This window comes from Geotrypetes seraphini, chromosome 3 (genome assembly GCF_902459505.1).
Source record: "Geotrypetes seraphini chromosome 3, aGeoSer1.1, whole genome shotgun sequence".
Taxonomy (NCBI): domain Eukaryota; kingdom Metazoa; phylum Chordata; class Amphibia; order Gymnophiona; family Dermophiidae; genus Geotrypetes; species Geotrypetes seraphini.
In genome coordinates, this window is record NC_047086.1 from 5,061,572 (window position 1) to 5,082,649 (window position 21,078).

A 21,078-nucleotide genomic window follows, 5' to 3' on the forward strand; every position below is an offset into this window, starting at 1 on the left:
GAGAAGGTTGCTTGATATTCAGGCCATTGTGCTGGTACTACCCAAACACGTGGGTTTCAGGCAGATACGCCATATCTTTATTTGTGCCAAAGAAAGGCTCTGATTGGAGATCCATCATGGACCTTACTCAAGGAGGCAGCTCACTCTTATCATAGCAGTGGTGACCCTGGAAGACTTCTTAGACTCTCTGGATCTGACTGAGGCTTACTTGCTTATTCCTATTTTCCCAGAGCACAGGAAGTTTCTCAGATTTCAGGTCCTAGAAAATCATCAATTTTCAGCTCTGTCTTTGGCCTGGCAACAACTCTTTGCCCTTCATCTGAGTAATGGTTGTGTTGGTGCTTACTTGCACATGAGGAGTCTGCAAATGCATACCTCTCTGGTCAACTGGCTGGTAAGAGCCCTCTTGTTCTCCGAGGGACGACACAGTGAATCAGGTGATCTGAGTCATGGAGGATCTGGGTTGGATGGTAATTTATCAAATCAATCCCTGGAGTACCTGGGAGGCTTGTTTGACATGGCTGCTGGCAGAGTATCTTCCACAGGCCCACAGATGGAAGTTGTGCTCTCAGATTCCTTGTCTTCAAGTTCTGGGATCCATGGCTGCCATAATAGTTGTGGTGCCTTGGGCAAGAGCTCACATGTCCTCTCTATGCTAGTCTCCACATACTGATGCATTACAGACAGGTCTATCTTGGACACTGGAGGCTTAAGCCAGCATGTAGTGGTGGCTTCATAAGAACATAAAGCACAGTTACTTACCGTAACAGGTGTTATCCAGGGACAGCAGGCAGATATTCTTGACTGATGGGTGACGGCACCGACGGAGCCCCGGTACGGACAATTTTAGAGTGATTGCACTCTAAGAACTTAGAAAGTTCTGGTAGGCCGCACCGCGCACGCGCGAGTGCCTTCCCGCCCGACAGAGGCGCGCGGTCCCCAGTTATGATAAGCCAGCTAAGAAGCCAACCCGGGGAGGAGGGAGGGACGCAAGAATATCTGCCTGCTGTCCCTGGATAACACCTGTTACGGTAAGTAACTGTGCTTTATCCCAGGACAAGCAGGCAGCTATTCTTGACTGATGGGTGACCTCCAAGCTAACAAAAAGAGGGATGGAGGGAAGGTTGGCCATTAGGAAAACAAATTTTGCAAAACAGATTGGCCGAAGTGTCCATCCCGTCTGGAAAATGTGTCCAGACAATAATGAGATGTAAAAGTATGAACTGAGGACCAAGTGGCAGCTTTGCAGATTTCCTCAATGGGCGTGGACCGGAGGAAAGCTACAGATGCTGCCATAGCTCGGACTTTATGGGCTGTGACAGAACCTTCCAGTGTCAGTCCGGTCTGAGCATAACAGAATGAAATGCACGCTGCCAGCCAATTAGACAACGTACGTTTAGAAACAGGACGTCCCAATTTATTTGGATCAAAGGACAGAAAGAGTTGAGGGAACGATCTGTGAGGCTTAGTACGGTCTAAATAGTAAGCCAGAGCCCTCTTACAGTCCAAAGTATGTAAAGCCTGTTCACCAGAATGAGAGTGAGGTTTTGGAAAAAAGACAGGCAGAACAATGGATTGGTTGAGATGGAATTCAGAGACAACCTTCGGGAGAAACTTTGGATGAGTACGCAGAACCACCTTGTCATGATGAAAGACCGTAAAAGGTGGATCCGACACTAGTGCATGGAGCTCACTGACCCTCCTGGCAGAGGTAAGAGCAATAAGAAAAAGCACCTTCCAAGTGAGAAACTTGAAAGAAGCAGTAGCCAAGGGTTCAAATGGAGGCTTCATTAAAGCGGAAAGAACTACATTAAGATCCCAGATAACAGGAGGGGCTTTAAGAGGTGGTTTCACATTAAAAAGACCCCGCGTGAATCTGGACACTAAGGGATGAGCTGAGAGGAGTTTTCCATGGATTGGCTCATGAAAAGCTGCTATAGCACTAAGATGGACTCTGATTGAAGTGGACTTGAGGCCAGAGTCTGATAAAGAAAGGAGATAATCCAACAATGTCTCCACTGCAAGGGAAGTGGGATCATAGTGATGAAGAAGACACCATGAAGAAAACCGTGTCCACTTCTGATGGTAACATTGAAGAGTGGCCGGTTTCCTGGAGGCATCCAGAATTGAACGAACAGGCTGAGACAAGAGTGTATCATGAGAAGTCAGCCCGAGAGATACCAAGCTGTCAGGTGCAGAGACTGTAGGTTGGGGTGTAGAAGAGTTTCCTGATGCTGAGTAAGCAGAGAAGGATACAGAGGCAGAAGAAAAGGTTCCCTGGAACTGAGTTGAAGTAGAAGGGAGAACCAATGTTGCCTGGGCCACCTCGGAGCAATCAGAATCATGGTTGCTTGATCCCTCTTGAGCTTGAATAAGGTTCTCAACATGAGAGGCAGAGGAGGGAAAGCGTACAGGAACAGATTGGACCAATCGAGGAGAAAAGCATCCGCTGCCAGACGGTGAGGTGAGTAGAGTCTGGAGCAGAATAGGGGCAGCTGATGATTGTGAGGAGCTGCAAAGAGGTCTATCTGAGGGGTGCCCCATTGAGCGAAGATGGATTGTAGAGTTACAGGATCGATTGTCCATTCGTGAGGTTGGAGAACTCTGCTGAGCTTGTCCGCTAAGGAATTCTCCTCTCCCTGAATGTAAATAGCTTTCAGGAATAGATGGTGAGTTATGGCCCAAGTCCAGATCTTTTGGGCTTCCTGGCATAAGAGGCGGGAGCCCGTCCCACCTTGTTTGTTGATGTAGTACATCGCAACTTGATTGTCTGTGCACAACAGGACAACTTGAGGAAAAAGAAGATGATGGAAGGCCTTGAGGGCATAAAACATCGCTCTGAGTTCCAGGAAATTGATGTGACGCTTCTTTTCCTGGGCAGTCCAAAGACCTTGAGTTTGGAACTCGTTCAAATGAGCTCCCCATGCATAAGGGGAGGCATCGGTGGTGATGACTAGTTGATGAGGAGGTTGATGGAACAGAAGACCTCTGGACAGATTTGAGGATACCAACCACCATTGTAGAGACTGACGAAGAGATGATGTCACAGATATGTGACGTGAGCAAGGATCCGTCGCTTGGGACCACTGGGTAGCTAGTGTCCATTGAGGAGTGCGCAGGTGAAGACGTGCAAGAGGCGTGACATGAACTGTGGAGGCCATGTGACCCAAGAGAATCATCATTTGCTTTGCTGTGATGGAACGCTGTGGAAGCACCTGCTGACATAGAGAGTGAAGCGTTTGAAGATGATTGGACGGCAAGAACGCTCTCATGAGGATTGTGTCCAAGACAGCTCCTATGAATTGAAGTCTCTGAGTGGGGATGAGATGAGATTTGGGTAGATTGATCTCGAACCCCAGAAGTTGAAGAAACCTGATGGTTTGGTTGGTGGCCAGGAGAACAGTCTGAGATGAATTGGCCTTTATCAACCAATCGTCCAGGTAAGGAAAGACCTGAAGGTGGTGAGATCGCAGGAAGGCAGCCACCACAATCAGACATTTGGTGAATACTCTCGGAGAGGAGGCAAGACCGAAGGGTAATGACAACGATTGATCATGAAGCGTAGGTATTGTCTGGAGGCCAGATTGACCGGTATATGCGTGTATGCTTCTTTGAGATCGAGAGAACATAGCCAGTCGCCTTGATTTAGAAGAGGATAAAGAGTGGCTAGAGAGAGCATTTTGAACTTTTCTTTGACCAAACATTTGTTGAGATCGCGGAGATCTAGAATGGGTCTGAGATCTCCTGTTTTTTTGGGGACTAAAAAGTAACGGGAGTAGAATCCCTGTCCCTTTTGATCTAGAGGAACTTCCTCTATGGCGTTCAAAAGGAGAAGGGATTGAACCTCCTGGAGAAGAAGGAAAGACTGAGTGTGCGAAGCAGACTCTTTTGGTTGACTTGGAGGAGGTAGAGTCTGAAAGTTGAGAGAGTAGCCGTGGTGGATGATGTTCAGAACCCACTGATCTGACGTGATAAGTTCCCAATGGCTTATGAAATAAGAAAGGCGTCCTCCTATAGGCTGTGGAAGTTGAGTAGGAGGGAGAAGACTGGCTATGTTCTGGAGAACCAAGTCAAAAGGGTTGGGTAGACTTTTGTGCAGGAGTAGGTTTTACCTGCTGTTGCTGCTGAGGTTGTCTAGCAGCTGGACGCTGTTGCCTCTGACGCCTAGGTTGTTGTGCAGTTTGAGGCAGAGGACGAGCCACAAATCTACGTTGGTAGGTTGATTGTGGACGAAAGGGCCTGGTTGGTGGAGGCTTCTTAGGTTTAAGAAGCGTGTCCCATCTGGTCTCATGAGCCGATAATTTCTGGGTAGTGGAGTCCATGGAATCTCCAAACAGCTCATCCCCTAAGCAAGGTGTATTGGCTAGCCTATCCTGGTGATTAACGTCCAGTTCTGAAACACGAAGCCAGGCTAGCCTTCGCATGGCCACTGACATGGCAGTGGCTCTGGAGGTCAGCTCGAAAGTATCATAGATAGATCTTACCATGAATTTTCGAAGCTGTAAAAGAGATGAACAAGTGTGGTGAAAAGCAGACTTTTTCCTATCAGGAAGATATTTCTCAAAAGCAGTGAGATTTTGTATTAGGTGCTTAAGATAAAAAGAGAAATGGAATGCATAATTTCCTGATCGATTTGCTAACATAGCATTTTGGTATAGCCTTTTACCAAACTTGTCCATAGATTTGCCCTCTCTGCCAGGAGGGACTGAGGCATATACACTAGCCCCTTTGGACTTTTTTAAAGTGGACTCAACTAAAAGGGACTCATGAGGTAATTGGGGCTTGTCAAACCCAGGAATAGGAATGACTTTATACAAGGAATCCAACTTTCTAGGAGCTCCAGGGATAGTTAAAGGAGATTCCAGATTCTTATAAAACGTCTCTCTCAATATATCATGGAGAGGTAGTTTAAGGTATTCCTTTGGAGGCTGGTCAAAGTCCAAGGCATCAAGGAAAGCCTTGGATTTCTTTGACTCAGCCTCCAAAGGAATGGAGAGAGAATCACACATTTCCTTCAAAAATGAAGAAAAGGAAGACACTTCTGGTTTAGAGGAGGCTCCTAAAACAGACGGGTCCTCATCACCAGAAGAGCATTCTCCCTCCGAAAGAAGAGGATCCTCCGAGTCACCCCATAAGTCAGGGTCTCGAACCTGAGAACTCCGGTCTCGAGACTCTGGAGTGGAAGGCTCTAAATGCCGGGACTTGTGAAGAGACTTCCCCGACCTGCCTGATTCGGTACCGGGAGATGATACAGTACGCACCGGAGCCGAAGTCTGTACAGCTTGATGGTGAGCTCTCGGCTCCGGCGCCAGAATCGGCATGGAGACCGAGGAAACCGACTGTACCGGTACCGATAGAGTGGACGTCGATAAAATAGGACGGTCCACTATCGGTACCGGTGGCTCAGACCGGACTGGTACCGGTAAATTCGATGCCAGGGCTGGAGGTAGGAGGTGCTGTAGCTGTTCTTTAAGTTGTGCCTTCAGAACAGCAGCTATACGCTCCTCAAGGGAAGGCACCGGTACCGTCTTTTTCTTTAATGGTACCTGCGGTGCCGCTCTACGCTCCGAGGATGAGGACCCCGATGTCGAGGGGCTCACCTCTATTGGAGCGGAGCGCTTCCGTGGGCGCCTCGAGGTCGGCAGAATTGGACTCGCTGCCATCGAGACCGGAGGACGCTCCAACGGGGAAGGCTTCTTAGCCGGCTTACCTGGAGTCGACACCGCCGCGGTATCGCGTGGTGTCGATGATGTGGGTGCCGACTGCGCCGGTGCCGATGTCGGTGCCGGTGTAGAATCAGACATCTCGGCACCAAACAATAATTTTTGTTGAATCTCTCGATTTTTAAGAGTTCTCTTTTTTAAAGTTGCACAGCGGGTGCAGGTTGACGCTCGATGGTCGGGACCAAGACACTGGAGACACCAATTATGAGGATCAGTTAGTGAAATTGGTCGTGCACACCGCTGGCACTTTTTGAAGCCGGGTTGGGGGGGCATGAATGTAAAAAGGCCGAAAAACAGGCAAAAAAACAAAATGTTTTTTTTTTTTTTTTTTAAGAAAGAAAATAAAGAAAAAAGGAAAGGAAATAAGATTCCTCAAAAAGTTTACGCGAGCGGGAAGTTCACAAAAAATCCTCTCACAACAGCCGTTGAGAGAGACGCGTCTTCTTAGCTCCGCGGAAACTAAGAAACTGGGGACCGCGCGCCTCTGTCGGGCGGGAAGGCACTCGCGCGTGCGCGGTGCGGCCTACCAGAACTTTCTAAGTTCTTAGAGTGCAATCACTCTAAAATTGTCCGTACCGGGGCTCCATCGGTGCCGTCACCCATCAGTCAAGAATAGCTGCCTGCTTGTCCTGGGATAATAGCCTTATTGGGTCAGACCAATGGTTCATCAAGCCCAGTAGCCCGTTCTCACGGTGGCCAATCCAGGTCACTAGGTACCTGGCCAAAACCCAAGGAGTAGCAATATAGCACAGTTACTTACCGTAACAGGTGTTATCCAAGAACAGCAGGCAGATATTCTCGCATATGGGCGACGTCATTCACGGAGCCCCGATGCTGACAGCTTCACAAGCAATCTTGCTTGAAGAATTTCAAAAAGTTCACGACTGCCACACCGCGCATGCATGAGTGCCTTCCCATCTGACGTAGGGCGCGTCTCCTCAGCGTCTCAGTTCAGGTAGTTAGCTAAGAAGCCAACCAGGGGAGGTGGGTGGGTTGTGAGAATATTTGCCTGCTGTCCCTTGATACCTGTTACGATAAGTAACTGCATTATCCCAGGACAAGCATGTAGCATATTCTCACATATGGGTGATCTCCAAGCTAACCAGAATGGGATGGTGGGAGTGTTGGCGTTAGAATAAATTTTGTAATACTGTTTGGCCAAAATGGCCATCCCGTCTGGAAAAAGAATCCAGACAGTAATGTGAAATAAATGTATGAACCGAGGACCAAGTGGCAGCTTTGCAGATTTCTTCAGTAGGTGTAGAGCTAAGAAAAGCTACTGAAGCTGCCATAGCTCTAATTTTGTGGACTGTAACTTGACCCCCTAAGTGCAGACCAACCTGAGCATAGCAAAAAGATGCAAGCAGCCAACAAGTTGGAGATTGTTCTTTTGGAAACCAGTTTGGATCAAAGGAGACAAAAAGGTGAGGTGAAGATCTATGTGGCTTAGTCCTTTGCAACTAGAAAGCCAAAGCACCAGGATGAGAATGAGGCTTGGGGAAAACACTGGAAGCACAACTGATTGAGATGAAATTCCATAACAACTTTGGGTAAGAATTTTAGATGAGTGAGGAGTACCACTTTTTCGTGATGGAATACTGTGAAAGGTGGGTCCGCTACTAAAGCTTGTAGCTCGCTAACTCTGCGAGCAGAAGCGAGAGTGATGAGAAAGATAACTTTCCAAGTGAGATATTTTAGATGAGCTGTAGACATTGGTTCAACATTATCTCAAACCACTGGAGGTGGTTTGACATTGAAAAGTCCTTTCATAAATCTGGAAACCACAGATGAGCAGAAACAGGTTTCCCCTCTAGTAGCTGATGAAATGCAGCAATTGCCCCCAAGATGGACTCTAATGGAGGTTGATTTGAGGTCAGACTGAGATAAATAAAATAAGTAATCCAAAACTGAAGACAAGGAAGTAGACAGGCGTCTTGTGATGAAGATCACACCAAGCAGAAAACCTAGTCCACTTCTGACTGTAACCTTGTCTTGGATGACAGAGTTCAAAACTGAAACTCAACTCTGAAAACAACAAATTCTTCCTGGTGAGCCTAAATGACAAAATCAAAGATATTTCAATTTCCCTGAATGGACAGGACTTCCCTATCATCGATTCCATAAAAATTCTGGGAGTGACGCTAGACCGTCAATCACACTCTAGTCCAGGGGTGTCCAAACTTTTAGCTTCCCTGGGCCGCATTGGCCGAAAAAAGTTTCTAGGGCCGCACAAACTCTGCAGCAAGACAGAGGAGGGAACCGGCAAGGCGGTAAACACCTGGCGGCAGCAGAGGAAAACACTGCATCGCCCTCGACTGGGGCCGCATAAAATACTTCACGGGGCCGCATGCGGCCTTTAGGCTGCAGGTTGGACACCCCTGCTCTAGACATTCACACAGAGTCACTGATCAAAAAAGGCTTCGACACTATGGAAACTCAGAACCATCAGAAAGTACTTCGATGCAGCATCCTTTCGCCTACTGGTACAATCCTCCATCTTAAGCCTGCTCGACTATCTGGGGTCCCTCAAGAAAACCATTCAAAAACTCTGAATCATACAAAATTCAGCAATGCGACTGATTTTCGCATAAAAAAATGGGATCACAACCTCCTACTATCAAAAACTCCATTGGCTATCCCTAGAAGCAAGAGTGCTGTTCAAATTTGCCTGCCTTTGTTTCAAATCTATTCTTGGTATGGCCCCCTTATACCTGGTCTCCCATTTTAAATTGGCTTGTTCCACCAGGCCTACACGTAGAATACATTAGGGGAGAGTGTGGTGCAGTGGTGGGGGGAGAGTGTAGTGCAGTGCAGTGGTTAAAGCTACAGCCTCAGCACCCTGGGGTTGTGGGTTCAAGCCCACACTGCTCCTTGTGACCCTGGGCAAGTCACTTAATCCCCCATTGCCCCAGATAGATAGATTGTGAGCCTGCCAGGACAGATAGGGAAAAATGCTCGAGTACCTGAATAAACTCATGTAAACCGTTCTGAGCTCTCCTGGGAGAACGGTATAGAAAATTGAATAAATAAATAAAATACATATGTTCAGCCACCCTACAATAAAAACCTGCCAATACAAAGATTCCTTGACAGAACTCTAGCCTTCCAAGCAAGTCAACAGAACGGCTGGCTAGGCAACATCAAGCACGCCTCATCCTATCTTAACTTCAGAAAACTAGTTAAAACCAACCTGTTTAACCGATTTGTAACCAAGAACTCTTAAACCTTCCCTCTGTACTCTTTCACATGTACTCGATGTCCCCACATTGTGACTTTATGTAACCAATGACTTCATTGTTATTTTTTCGCTGACTGTCCAGCTCTTCTTGTTGTAAACCGCCTCGAATTACTATGGCTTTGGCAGTATATAAAAATTATTATTATTATGGTAGCTGGTTTTCTGGAAGCATTTAAGATGTCTGACAGATTGAGAAAACTGCAGGCTTGAAGTTATGTCGATAGGTACCAAGCTGTCAGATGCAGAGACTTGCAGGTTGGGATGAAGTGAGCCTTGACTCTGTCTCCCATAGGCTACAATTGCCTGCTTCAGCTCAAACTGTAGCTGGACAATGGAGAAGACTGCCCCAGACACGCATGGAACTTCATGCCAAATGCTTGTTTCTTTGGGTTGCCAGTCAGACCCTGAATGAGCCTAAAGCCTCAGACCCCCCCCCATAGCTCCTCACGCATCATCATGTGTAGGGAAACGCAACCAGCACCTGCTAAAGCCCCCAGGACAGGCATAGGGTTACAGAGCTTGTGCTCAAGCTCCAGTAAAAACCAGGGGAACAGTCCCTGAGCCACAAAAGTGTTAGGGCAAACTGGCCAAATTGGGTTCCCTGTAAAAGGGTTGCTCTCCTGTCCTGGCTACAGATTTCTGACCAGAAAGTCTATGTCTTCTCCCAGGCAGAGCTGCTCTATTTGAACTGGGAACCTCCATAGTACCATAAGCTTCACAGTTCAGATGAGGACCCAAAATAAATCTAAACCAAAGCAGATCACAGAAAGACACCTTCCCAACTCGCTAGTAGAAGCAAAACTTAGATGGGGAGGCAGTTCAAGACTTGTATGCCCTTTTGCATTAGAAAAGTTATTTAGTAAATATCTGGTTTAAGATAATTTGTGCTTCATGCAGGTTACCACAATCTCTGAAGAATTATTTTGTACTGGAACCATAAGCTGATCTTACATGTTTCTTTATAATCTTGCTCTGATTTAATGATACTTAATTGAAGGCTAACATACTTTATACAGAGAAAACGTATGATCATTCTTTTGGCATAAGTGATTTCAAAGAGGCTTATCTGTTGTACATCTGCAGATTACTTACATCTGATTTCAATCCATTCATTGAATAGCCACAAGGACTAAACATTGTAGCATCAATGACAGAACCTGGTATCAGGTCACGTATTCCACTCACCTGAAAAGAAAAGATGCATTAAATGTAAAACCTTATATACCATCCTAACAAAAGTCAGAAGTGACATTTCAGTTTGTTCTCACACTACTACAAAATAACCTGTACCTTCTTTCTCCCTCCAGGAATGCACTAGGTAATACTGTTTGGCGGGCTTAAGAACAGATCACTAAGTGCTGGCAAGCAGAAAGCAAGTTGCTTAACATGTTTAAGTTGCTATTTTCAAAGCAGGTCACAAAAATGAATTCAATCTTCCAGGGCTTTCATGGGCAGCAGCTTAGTCAGTACACTGGGGCCATAGTGCACCTCCATTCCAGTTTCCTTTAGCAGGGGGAGAAGCTATCAGAAGGCACAGGACTTAGGAAAAAGACTGACTTGTGAGCTTTCTTCAGAGAAAACCTACTAGAAGCTTCTTGCTTTCAGAGAAGGCAGAGGGAAGTATTTTATAATAAGAGAATTATAAAACTGGGACATAGGAGATAAGTTGAACTCTATGCACTGAAGAGTTGGCCAAACTGGATTTAATACTTGCTATATACTGCTTAACACTATAGTATTCAAGTGGTTTACAATACAAAATCTTAATTACAATGAAATCAAATGCAGTAAAATGAACACTACACAAAAATACAACTCTCCTCTGAAAAACGCTGAGTCAAATATGAAAATTCTTATGTTTTTATGTTAATCCCTAGAGCCAGCTCCCTAGGCCTATGTCCTCAGGTATTCTGAACTATCCTGAATTATGCATCAAAAATAATGTTGTAACACTTGTTTTTACTATTTTTTTTACTATTTTTTCTTATGCTTTCTTAATGCTCTATATCCACAACCTTTGTTAAGTGAAAGACTCTTTACAATGTACTCAGTGCTTCTCCACCAGGTCATTAGCAAAACACTGTAACCATGTGTGTGACTGCTGGGAACCATCATCGCACATGTATGTTCTCCCTTATATATCTACTCAACTTCACAAAACACCAACTTTAAATTGCTACTATCTTTAGCACAGATGTTCCACAGTGATGTGCAGTTCAATTTTTTTATTTATACAAAAGGCTCGTGCAAAATCAGGAAATTATATTAAAACCTTCAGTCATTTCATTGCTCTTTTTCTTATTTCTCTGGTTCTCCAACTCGAGCTGAGTTTCGAATTACATCAGGGAGACTCCATATAAGTTGACCCATATTTTACTTCAGTTGAATCTGAATTGCCACTGTCAGCAGCACTTCACTCAACCACACTGGTTGTTTGGTCTTCCTTCCTCCATTTTTAATATATGGAATATATCTAGTCCAGGCTTCTAGGAAACATAGTTAGTTATTGTAACAGGCATTATCCAGGGATAACAGGCAGATATTCTCACATGTGGGCGATATCAACCAAGGAACCCCAGTACGGATAGTTAAGTATAGTATTACTTTAAACTTTATCAAGCTTTTAGACTGTCCTGCACCGTGCATGCCCGAGTGCCTTCCCGCCCAATGCCAGCTCACGAGGTCATCAGTTCTATGCCCAAGTGAAGAAGCCAACTAAGAGGTGGGCAGGTTGTGAGAATATCTGCCTGCTGTCCCTGTATAACACCTGTTATGGTAAGTAACTGTGCTTTAGATCCAAGATGGCTGCCAAATAGACATGCTGGTAACACGCATTGGAACTACGCTGTGCTCCAGTAGTTTAGTTTGTTACTATAGGTAGCCTAGCGCTGCCAGAAAGTTTTTCTTCTTACCTTGATGCCAAAAAAGAGGCAAGAGCACTGCTGGCAGCACACCAGAGGGTTGACTTTCAGTAACACAGAGGAGCTAGTTTGGACGATAGCCACCAGGATGGTCTCAGGACTCAAGGATTTCCCGTATGAACAACGGTTGGGTAAGTTGCAGCTATACTCACTCGAGGAACGCAGAGAGAGGGGTGACATGATCGAGAAGTTCAAATATGTCATGGGCCGTATCGAGGTGGAAGAAGATCTCTTTTTCCTTAAAGGACCCACGTCAACAAGAGGGCATCCATTGAAAATCAGGGGTGGGAAATTTCATGGTGACACCAGAAAATATTTCTTCACTGAAAGGGTGGTTGATCACTGGAATAACCTTCCACAACAGGTAATTGAGGCAAGCAGCATGCCAGATTTTAAGAAAAGATGGGATTGGCATGTGGGATCTCTTCATGGAGGTAGTTAGGGGTGGGCCATTAGTGTGGGCATACTAGATGGGCCGTGGCCCTTTTCTGCCGTCATGTTCTATGTTTCTAATGGCCTATAATTTCCCGGATCAGCTCTAGAACCTTTACTATTGAGAACTGCACTGGCTTCCTGTGGAGGCTCAAATTAATTTTAATTTGGCTGCCTTTGTTACAAAGTCCTCTTCGGCATGGTGCCCACTTATCTGAATTATTTTCCTTTACTCAATCCAAGCATTTGCACAGTTCATACAGCCTTTTTACTTTTCCATCTGTCAAAGGCTGTTAAACAAAATACCACCAATCTTTGTTTTTTTTATCAGGCAGCTTTCTGGGACAAGGAACTGAATGAAATCTTTGTTAGAGTCCCATGTCTTACAATCATTTACAAATGCAACTGAAGACACATTTGTTCGCAAATTAATCAATTTTCTTTAGATTGTATTTGTTAAATTTTGTAAACCGCATCAAACTTATCGGTTATGCGGTATAGAAACGACTTGTTCTGTTCACCCTTCAGTCTTCCAGTACTATAATAAATTTTAGAGATTACCTGCTTCATACTTGATCAGCACCTGTTCTATAAGACTGCTCGTGTCAAAAATGGTTTAACAGATATGTGCTATTTCTAAGTGTATGGTTTTAATATAAAGCACAGTTACTTAACGTAGCAGGTGTTATCCAGGGACAGCAGGCAGATATTCCCACACATAGGCGACGTCAGACAGAGCCCTGGTATGGACCACTTTAAAAGTGTATTGCCACTAAGACTTTAGAAATGATAGATGACAGGAGCCTATGGGAGATTTACAGGTTGTGAGACCTATTCCTGCATTTTGGTGGAGTTGTTAAAGTCACGGGCTTGTACAAATTGGTTTCAGTTCAGATGCTGAGATGCTAATGTGTCCAGAAATATGGCAACCTTAATGTTTGTTTTACCAGTCCCCAATGTTCATATGCCAAATAAATGTAACTGGACCAGTATATAGAAAAATCATTTACGTTCATGAGTATGCCTCAGCCCCACCACTCCACCGCTGTACTGTCTTTTGACTGCGGAGAGAATTATGTGGCACTTCATCATTGGCCGCTCATAACATTTATATTCATTATTTTTGATCAATTTAAAGTAGTTCACTTCAATTTTTATTTATATTATAACGTGTATACTTAGCTTATATCAGCTTATGTCAGCCAACGCCTGGGAGTCTAACCCGACATGTTTCGCACCGACTGGCGCTGTATCAAGGGTCTCCCTATGTACAATAAAAGGGAATAGTTAGTACCATTTTATATCTAGCTGCCCCTTCTGTTAAAAACTCCACTCCTGTCAGTTTAAACATATAAACGCTTACCGAGGTCGCGCGTATCATCCAACTCAAGTTAATATCCAGAGTAAGATGGCGACGGTGTCCGACCTCGGAATACATATACTCGCATTCATAACTATGATTGGTTAGAGGATGGACCAACGAGACCCCAGGGGGAGGGACTTAGTTATGAATGAGAGTATATGTATTCCGAGGTCGGTCGCCATCTTACTCTGGATATTAACTTGAGTCGGATGACACGCGCGACCTCGGTAAGCGTTTATATGTTTAAACTGACAGGAGTGGAGGTCTTAGCAGAAGGGGCAGCTAGATATAAAATGGTACTAACTATTCCCTTTTATTGTACATAGGGAGACCCTTGATACAGCGCCAGTCGGTGCGAAACATGTCGGGTTAGACTCCCAGGCGTTGACTGACATAAGCTGATATAAGCTAAGTATAAGAACATAAGAACATAAGCAGTGCCTCTGCCGGGTCAGACCATAGGTCCATCCTGCCCGGCAGTCCGCTCCCGCGGTGGCCCAAACAGGTCACGACCTGTCTGAATCACCAGAAGGGGCTCCCTTGCCACCTTGGTTTCTCATTGAAGTCCTATCTTCCCATCGAAGTCCTAACCCTCCGGTCTTGCACATGCACGACCTGTTGGGTTTCTATACTTATTACCTGGTTAGCTTTCTATACTTGTGTTACATCCCAGCTCCTCCCTCAGTATCCCACGATCCCTTTATCCTTCAGGAATCCGTCCAATCCCTGTACCGTACTCTGCCTGATCACTTCCTCCGGTAGCGCATTCTAAGTGTCCACGACCCTTTGGGTGAAAAAAAAACTTCCTTGCATTTGTTTTGAACCTATCTCCCTTCAGTTTCTCCGAATGCCCCCTCGTACTTGTTGTCCCCTTCAGTCTGAAGAATCTGTCCCTATCCACTCTCTCTAAGCCCCTCATGATCTTGAAGGTCTCTATCATATCTCCCCTGAGCCTCCTTTTTTCCAGAGAGAATAACCCCAGCCTATCCAACCTCTCGGCGTATGGGCAGTGTTCCAGCCCTTTTACCAGTGTCGTTGCTCTCCTTTGGACTCTCTCAAGTACCGCCATGTCCTTCTTGAGGTGCGGCGACCAATACTGAACGTTATAATATAAATAAAAATTGAAGTGAACTACTTTAAATTGATCAAAAATAATGAATATAAACGTTATGAGCGGCCAATGATGAAGTGCCACATAATTCTCTCCGCAGTCAAAAGACAGTACAGCAGTGGAGTGGTGGGGCTGAGGCATACTCATGAACGTAAATGATTCTTCTATATACTGGTCCAGTTATATTTATTTGGGAGATGCTAATGTGTGGCATGTGAGTGTGTGGATTTCTTGCTGTGAAGTTCCTCAAGGACACCAACCAGTGCTGGAAAGACAATGAGCTATTTGACAGTCAGCAGAACACTCCAACTGGGAACCTAATAACTAATAAAATGATGCCAGGCTAATGCGCTGAGGCACTGATACTGATGTGTCCGTGTGAAGAATGGAAACTTCAAGAAGTAAGTTCCAGAAGCTATGCCTTTCCAGGGCCCCCCAGGGAAGAATGGAAGAATGGACTAGGAGAGGGTTAGATAGGCAGTTGGTCTCTCCAATAGGGCAATACATATTCATAGCCAGGGGGAATGTTCTAAGACTTAGGCTGAGACACAGATACTTAGTTCTAAGACAGATACTTTCTGTATAAAACCCCCATGCTCTGGCAGTTTCTTTAGAGAAGCTGCACCATACTTACAGAAATATGCTGGCACTGTTTGTATGAGGTTTTTTTCTCTCCATTGTTTATGAACAAACTGATTTTACAAATGCTGCTATAATACTAATTACTAAAATAAAAAGTTATTTGCTTTGGAATATACAATGTAATCTTGTGGTTTTTATTTTTTGGTTTTTTTTTTTCTTCGACGGATCCCCAGTGAGGTAAAGTAAGCAGCCTTTTACTTCAAAAAGTTTGCGATAGCCCCTTCCCATCTGATGTAGGGCGCGCGGTCCCTCAGTTAAGATAAGCCAGCTAAGAAGCCAGCCCGGGGAGGTGAGTTGTGAGAATATCTGCCTACTGTCCCTGGATAACACCTGTTACGGTAACTAACTTTGCTTTATCCCAGGACAAACAGGCAGCATATGGGTGACTTCCAAGCTAACAGAAATGGGATGATGGGAGAGTTGACCTTTAGGAAAATAAATTTTGTAATGCAGATTGGCCCAAATGCCCATCCCTTCTGGAGAAGGACTCCAGACAGTAGTGAGACGTGAATGTATAAACTGAGGACCAGGTGGCAGTTGTACAGAGTTCCTCAATAGGAGTAGATCTGAGGAAAGCCACAGAAGCTGCCATAGCTCTAATTTGGGGGCTGTGACATGACTCGTCAGTGCCAGTCCAGTCTGAGCATAACAGAACGAGATGCAGGCAGCCAGCCAGTTGACATTCGTTCTCTTGGAAATAGGATGCCCCAACTTGTCTGGATCAAAAGAGATGAATGGGGAGATGTTCGATGTGGCTTTGTCCTGTCGATGTAATAGGCCAAAGCTCATTTACAGTCCAAAGTATGTAAAGCGGTTTCTCCAGCATGAGAATGAGGCTTAGGAAAAGCACACTGGTAGAACAATTGACTGATTAAGATGAAATTCAGTGACAACTTTTGGAAGAAACTTTGGATGTGTATGTAGAACCACTTTTATCATGGTGAAAAATGGTGAAGGGTGAATCTGCTACTAATGCTTGTAACTCACTGACCCTTCTGGCAGAGATGAGAGCAATAAGGAAGACCACTTTCCAGGTAAGAAACTGGAGATGAGCAGTGGCCATTGGTTCAAATGGTGGTTTCATCAAACTGGAAAGAACCACATTGTCTGAGAGGTGGTTTCACATTAAAAAATCCTTTCATGAATCTGGAGACTAAAGGATGAGCAGTAAGAGGTTTTCCCTCAACTGGTATGTGAAAAGCTGTAATAGCGCTGAGATGGACTCTTGACAGATGTAGATTTGAGGCCAGAATCAGATAGATGAAGCAGATACTCCAACACCAAATCGACTGATAAGGAAGTTGGATCGTGATGAGACACCAGGAAGAGAACAGAGTCCACTTTTGTTGATACCATTGCTGAGTGGCTGGTTTCCTGGATACATCAAGAATCTGTCGAACAGGCTGAGAAAGTTGTAAGTGAGATAGTCATCTTGAGAGAAACCAAACTCTCAGGTGTAGTGATTGCATGTTGGGATGCAGGAGAAATTCCTGATTCAGAGTAAGCAGAGTAAGAAATACTGGAAGAGGTATGGATTTCCCTGAAGCTGAGCTGAAGTAGAAGGGAGAACGGGACCTAGGGGTGATAATCAGTGAAGACATGAAGACTGCCAATCAAGTGGAGCAGGCTTCATCTAAGGCTAGGCAGATCATAGGATGTATACTTAGGAGTTTCGTCAGCCGTAAGCCTGAAGTCATTATGCCGTTGTATAGATCTATGGTGAGGCCCCATCTGGAATATTGCGTGCAATTCTGGAGGCCTCATTATCGCAAGGATGTACTGAGGCTTGAGTCGGTCCAGTGAATGGCCACCCGGATGGTCTCCGGACTCAAGGATCTCCCGTACGAGGAATGGCTGGACAAATTACGGCTATACTCACTCGAGGAACGCAGAGAGAGGGGAGACATGATCGAGACGTTCAAATACCTCACGGGCCGTATCGAGGTAGAAGAAGATATCTTCTTCAGGGGTCCGACGGCAACAAGAGGACATCCATGGAAAATCAGGGGGGGGGAAATTGCATGGCGACACCAGGAAATACTTTTTCACCAAAAGAGTGGTTGATCGCTGGAATAGACTTCCACTTCAGGTGATCAAGGCAAGCAGCGTGCCTGATTTTAAGAAGAAATGGGGTCGTCACGTGGGATCTCTGCACAGAGTTAAATAGGGGAGGGTTATTAGGGTGGGCAGACTAGATGGGCCGCGGCCCTTATCTGCCGTCTTTCTCTATGTTTCTATGTTTCAATGTTGCCTAGGTCACCGTGGAGCAATGAGAATCATGGTGGATGCTTCTCGCTTGAGCATGAACAGTTCTCAACATGAGTGATTAGAGGAAATGCATATAGAAACAGGCCCATCCAATCCAGGAGAAAGTTGTCTGCTTCCAGACAGAGGAGGGTAAAGCCTGGAGCAAAACTGGGGCAACTGGTGATTATGAGGAGACGCAAACAAGTCCAGTTGTGGTGTGTCCCACTGAGCAAAGATGGACTGGAGAGTTGAAAGTCCATTCGTGAGGCTGAAGAATTCTGCTGAGGTTGTCTGCTAGGGAATTCTTCTCCCCTTGAATGTAGACAGTCTTTAAGAAAAGGTTGTGAGCTGTTGCCCAAGTCCTGATTTTCTGGGCCTCCTGACACAACAGGAGAGAGCCTGTGCCTCATTGCTTGTTTATGTAGTACATTGCTACTTGATTGTCTGTAAGAAGGAGGAGGACTTGATGACGGAGAAGATGAAGGAAGGCCTTAAGGGCATAAAACATTGCTCTGAGTTCCAGGAAATTGATGTGAAATTTCTGTTCCTTGGCGGTCCAAAGACACAGAGTCTTAAGATCGTCCATATGAGCCCCCCAGGCATAAGGGGATGCATCTGTTGTGATGACCTTGTGATGAGGGGGCAAGTGAAAAAAGAGACCTCTGGATAGACTGGAAGAGGTCATCCACCATCGAAGCAACTGCAGAAGAGATGGTCACATATATGTTGTGAGAGACGATCGGTCGTTTGAGACCGCTAAGAAGCAAGGGTCCACTGGGGAGTGCGAAAATGTAGCCTTGCCAGTGGTGTCACATGGACAGTGGAAACCATGTGGCTAGAACAATCACGTGCCTTGCAGAGATGGATTGAAGAGGAAGCAATTGCTGACAAAGGCGGATGAGAGCTTGAAGGCAATCTGGAGGAAGGAATGCTTTCATGAGAGTGGTGTTTAGGATTGCCCCAATGAACTGCAGACACTTGAGTTGGAAGATGTGATTTGGGGAAGTTGACTTAGAATCCTAGAACCTGAAGAAAAGAAATGGTCTGAGATGTTGTTTGGACCATTTCCTGAGATGAAACAGCCTTGATCAACCAGTTGTCCAAGTAAGGAAAGACTTGAAGACCGTGTGATCGGAGAGATGCAGCCACTACAATGAGAAGATGCCAGGCCGAAGGGAAGGACCTTGTACTGGTAATGACATTGATTGATTTGGAAACGGAGGTACGTCCTGGAAGCCACATGAATTGGGATATGTGTGTAGGCTCCCTTGAGATCCAGAGAGCATAGCCAGTTCTGATTAAGGAGAGGATAAAGCAGGGCAAGGGATAGCATCCTGAATTTCTCCTTGACTAGAAATTTGTTGAGAGCTCTGAGATCCAGGATAGGTGTCAGTCCTCCTGTCTTCTTGGGGACTAAGAAGTAATGAGAGTAGAACCCCTGCTCCTGCTGAACTAATAAAATAAACAAAACTGACTGAAAGTCAGAGACCGCGGGAAGGCAGCAAAAAAAAAAAATAAAAAATAAAAAGTTTCAACGGCCATTGAAAACAACGCAACTTCTGAGCTCCGTGGAAACTAAGAAACTGAGGGACTGTGCGCCCTACGTCAGGCGGGAAGGCACTGGCACATGCGCGGTTTGGGCTATCACGAACTTTCTAAAGTCTTAAAGTGACGATGCACTTTTAAAGTGGTCTGTACCGGGGCTCCGTCGGTGACGTCACCCATGTGTGAGAATATGCTGCCTGCTTGTCCTGGGATAAAGATTTTTTCAAAGTTGATTCCACCAGGAAAGACTCATGTGGGAGCTGTGGTGTCAAACCGAGGGATAGGAACCACTCTATACAGAGAATCCAACTTGCAAGGAGCCACAGAGATGGTAAGTGGTGTTTCTAGATTTTTGTAGAAAGTTTCCCGTAATATATCATGGAGGGGAAGTTTGAGAAGTTCCTTAAGTGGTTGATCATAGTCCAAGGCATCCAGGAACTGTTGAGATCTTTTGGAGTCAGCTTCCAAGGGAATGGACAAGGTCTCAAGACATTTCCCGTGGAAACCTGGAGAAAGATGATTTTTCAGACACTACAGAAGCCTCCTGAGAAGAATGGTGAATGGATTCATCGTCAGACAGAATAGGGTCTTGGTTCAGAACCTCCCCAGAGGTTTGAATCCCAAGTTGTCTGGGGTCGGTGCCAAGCACTCGGTGTTGAAGGCTCGAGATGTTACTTCCTCAGTGCCTTTCCTGACTGCACCGACGTCTCAGGTGACATCTGGGCTGAAGACAAAAGGTGTGAGCGAATCTTCGGTGTTGGCTCCTTAGTGAGATGTGGCAGTACCGATGGAGACTCCTGTTCAGGTGCAACCGGTGTCAATGGCTCAGACCGGATTGGCACCAGGGGAGTCGGTGTCGACATGGGTAAAGTCGACACCAGCACCAGCAGTCAAAACTGCTCACATAATTCTTCTTGTAGCAACTCATGGATCTGTTGCTTAAGAGTAAGCACCGGTACCACTGGCTTTTTTTACGGTACCCCCAGATCTACAGTCTTCAATGAGAGGCCGATGTCGAAGCAATCACCAATATTAGAGCAGAGTGTTTCTTGGGTCTCCTTGATGTCGGCAGGACTTGACTCACTGCTGCTTTGACCTGAGGCCTAGAGGGGATGTGGGAAGGCTTCTTAGCCGGCTTACTCACTGAAGTGTGCAACACCGAAGATGGTTCACTGATGTCTATTTGGCCGGTGCCACCGACATTGGCAGCGATGTCGAATCGCCATCCATTGCGACACTGAAGAGAAGGCGCTGCTGAATATGGCAGTTCTTGAGTCCTCTTCTGCAGGGACGAACAGCAGGAACAGGTTTTAGGACGGTGCTCGGGCTCCAAGCACTGGAGACACCAGCAATGCAGGTCAGTAATAGATGGAGCGAGTACGTCCACACTTTTTGAAACCAGTCTGCAATCGGGACATTGAAGGGAAGACAGCCTCGACTAAATTAAAACCCGAGGCCAAGGTGGTTTAACAGGCAAAAGTGAGAAAAAAACTGACTGAAAAGTCATATCCGCGAGAGCAGGAAGGCAGCAGAAAAAAAAAGTTTCAACAGCCATTGAAAAAGACGTGTCTTAGCTCCGCGTTAACTAAGAAATTGAGGGACCACGTGCCCTACATCAGGCGGGAAGGCACTCACGCATGCACGGTTCAGGTTACAGCAAACTTTCTAAAATCTTAAAGTAGCGATGCACTTTTAAAATGATCTGTACCAGGGCTCCGTTGGTGACTTCACCCATGTGTGAAAATATGCTGCCTGCTTGTCCTGGGAGTAACAAATCACCTGTTCAAGATCACCTGTCTGATTCCCTTGTCGTGCTAACTAGGCAATGAAGAATCAGATAGAAAAATGATGAAGAA

General features: G+C 45.5%; 1 protein-coding gene across 2 annotated transcripts in view; it reads right to left on the reverse strand.

The window, feature by feature from the left end:
• Positions 1-21,078, reverse strand: part of AMD1 (adenosylmethionine decarboxylase 1) — a 123,809-nt gene that overhangs the window by 32,319 nt on the left and 70,412 nt on the right. For both annotated transcript variants that reach the window (XM_033936526.1, XM_033936527.1), the window contains exon 7: positions 10,054-10,146. In XM_033936526.1, the coding sequence (XP_033792417.1) occupies positions 10,054-10,146 (93 nt within the window). The remainder of the gene's footprint in view (positions 1-10,053; positions 10,147-21,078) is intronic.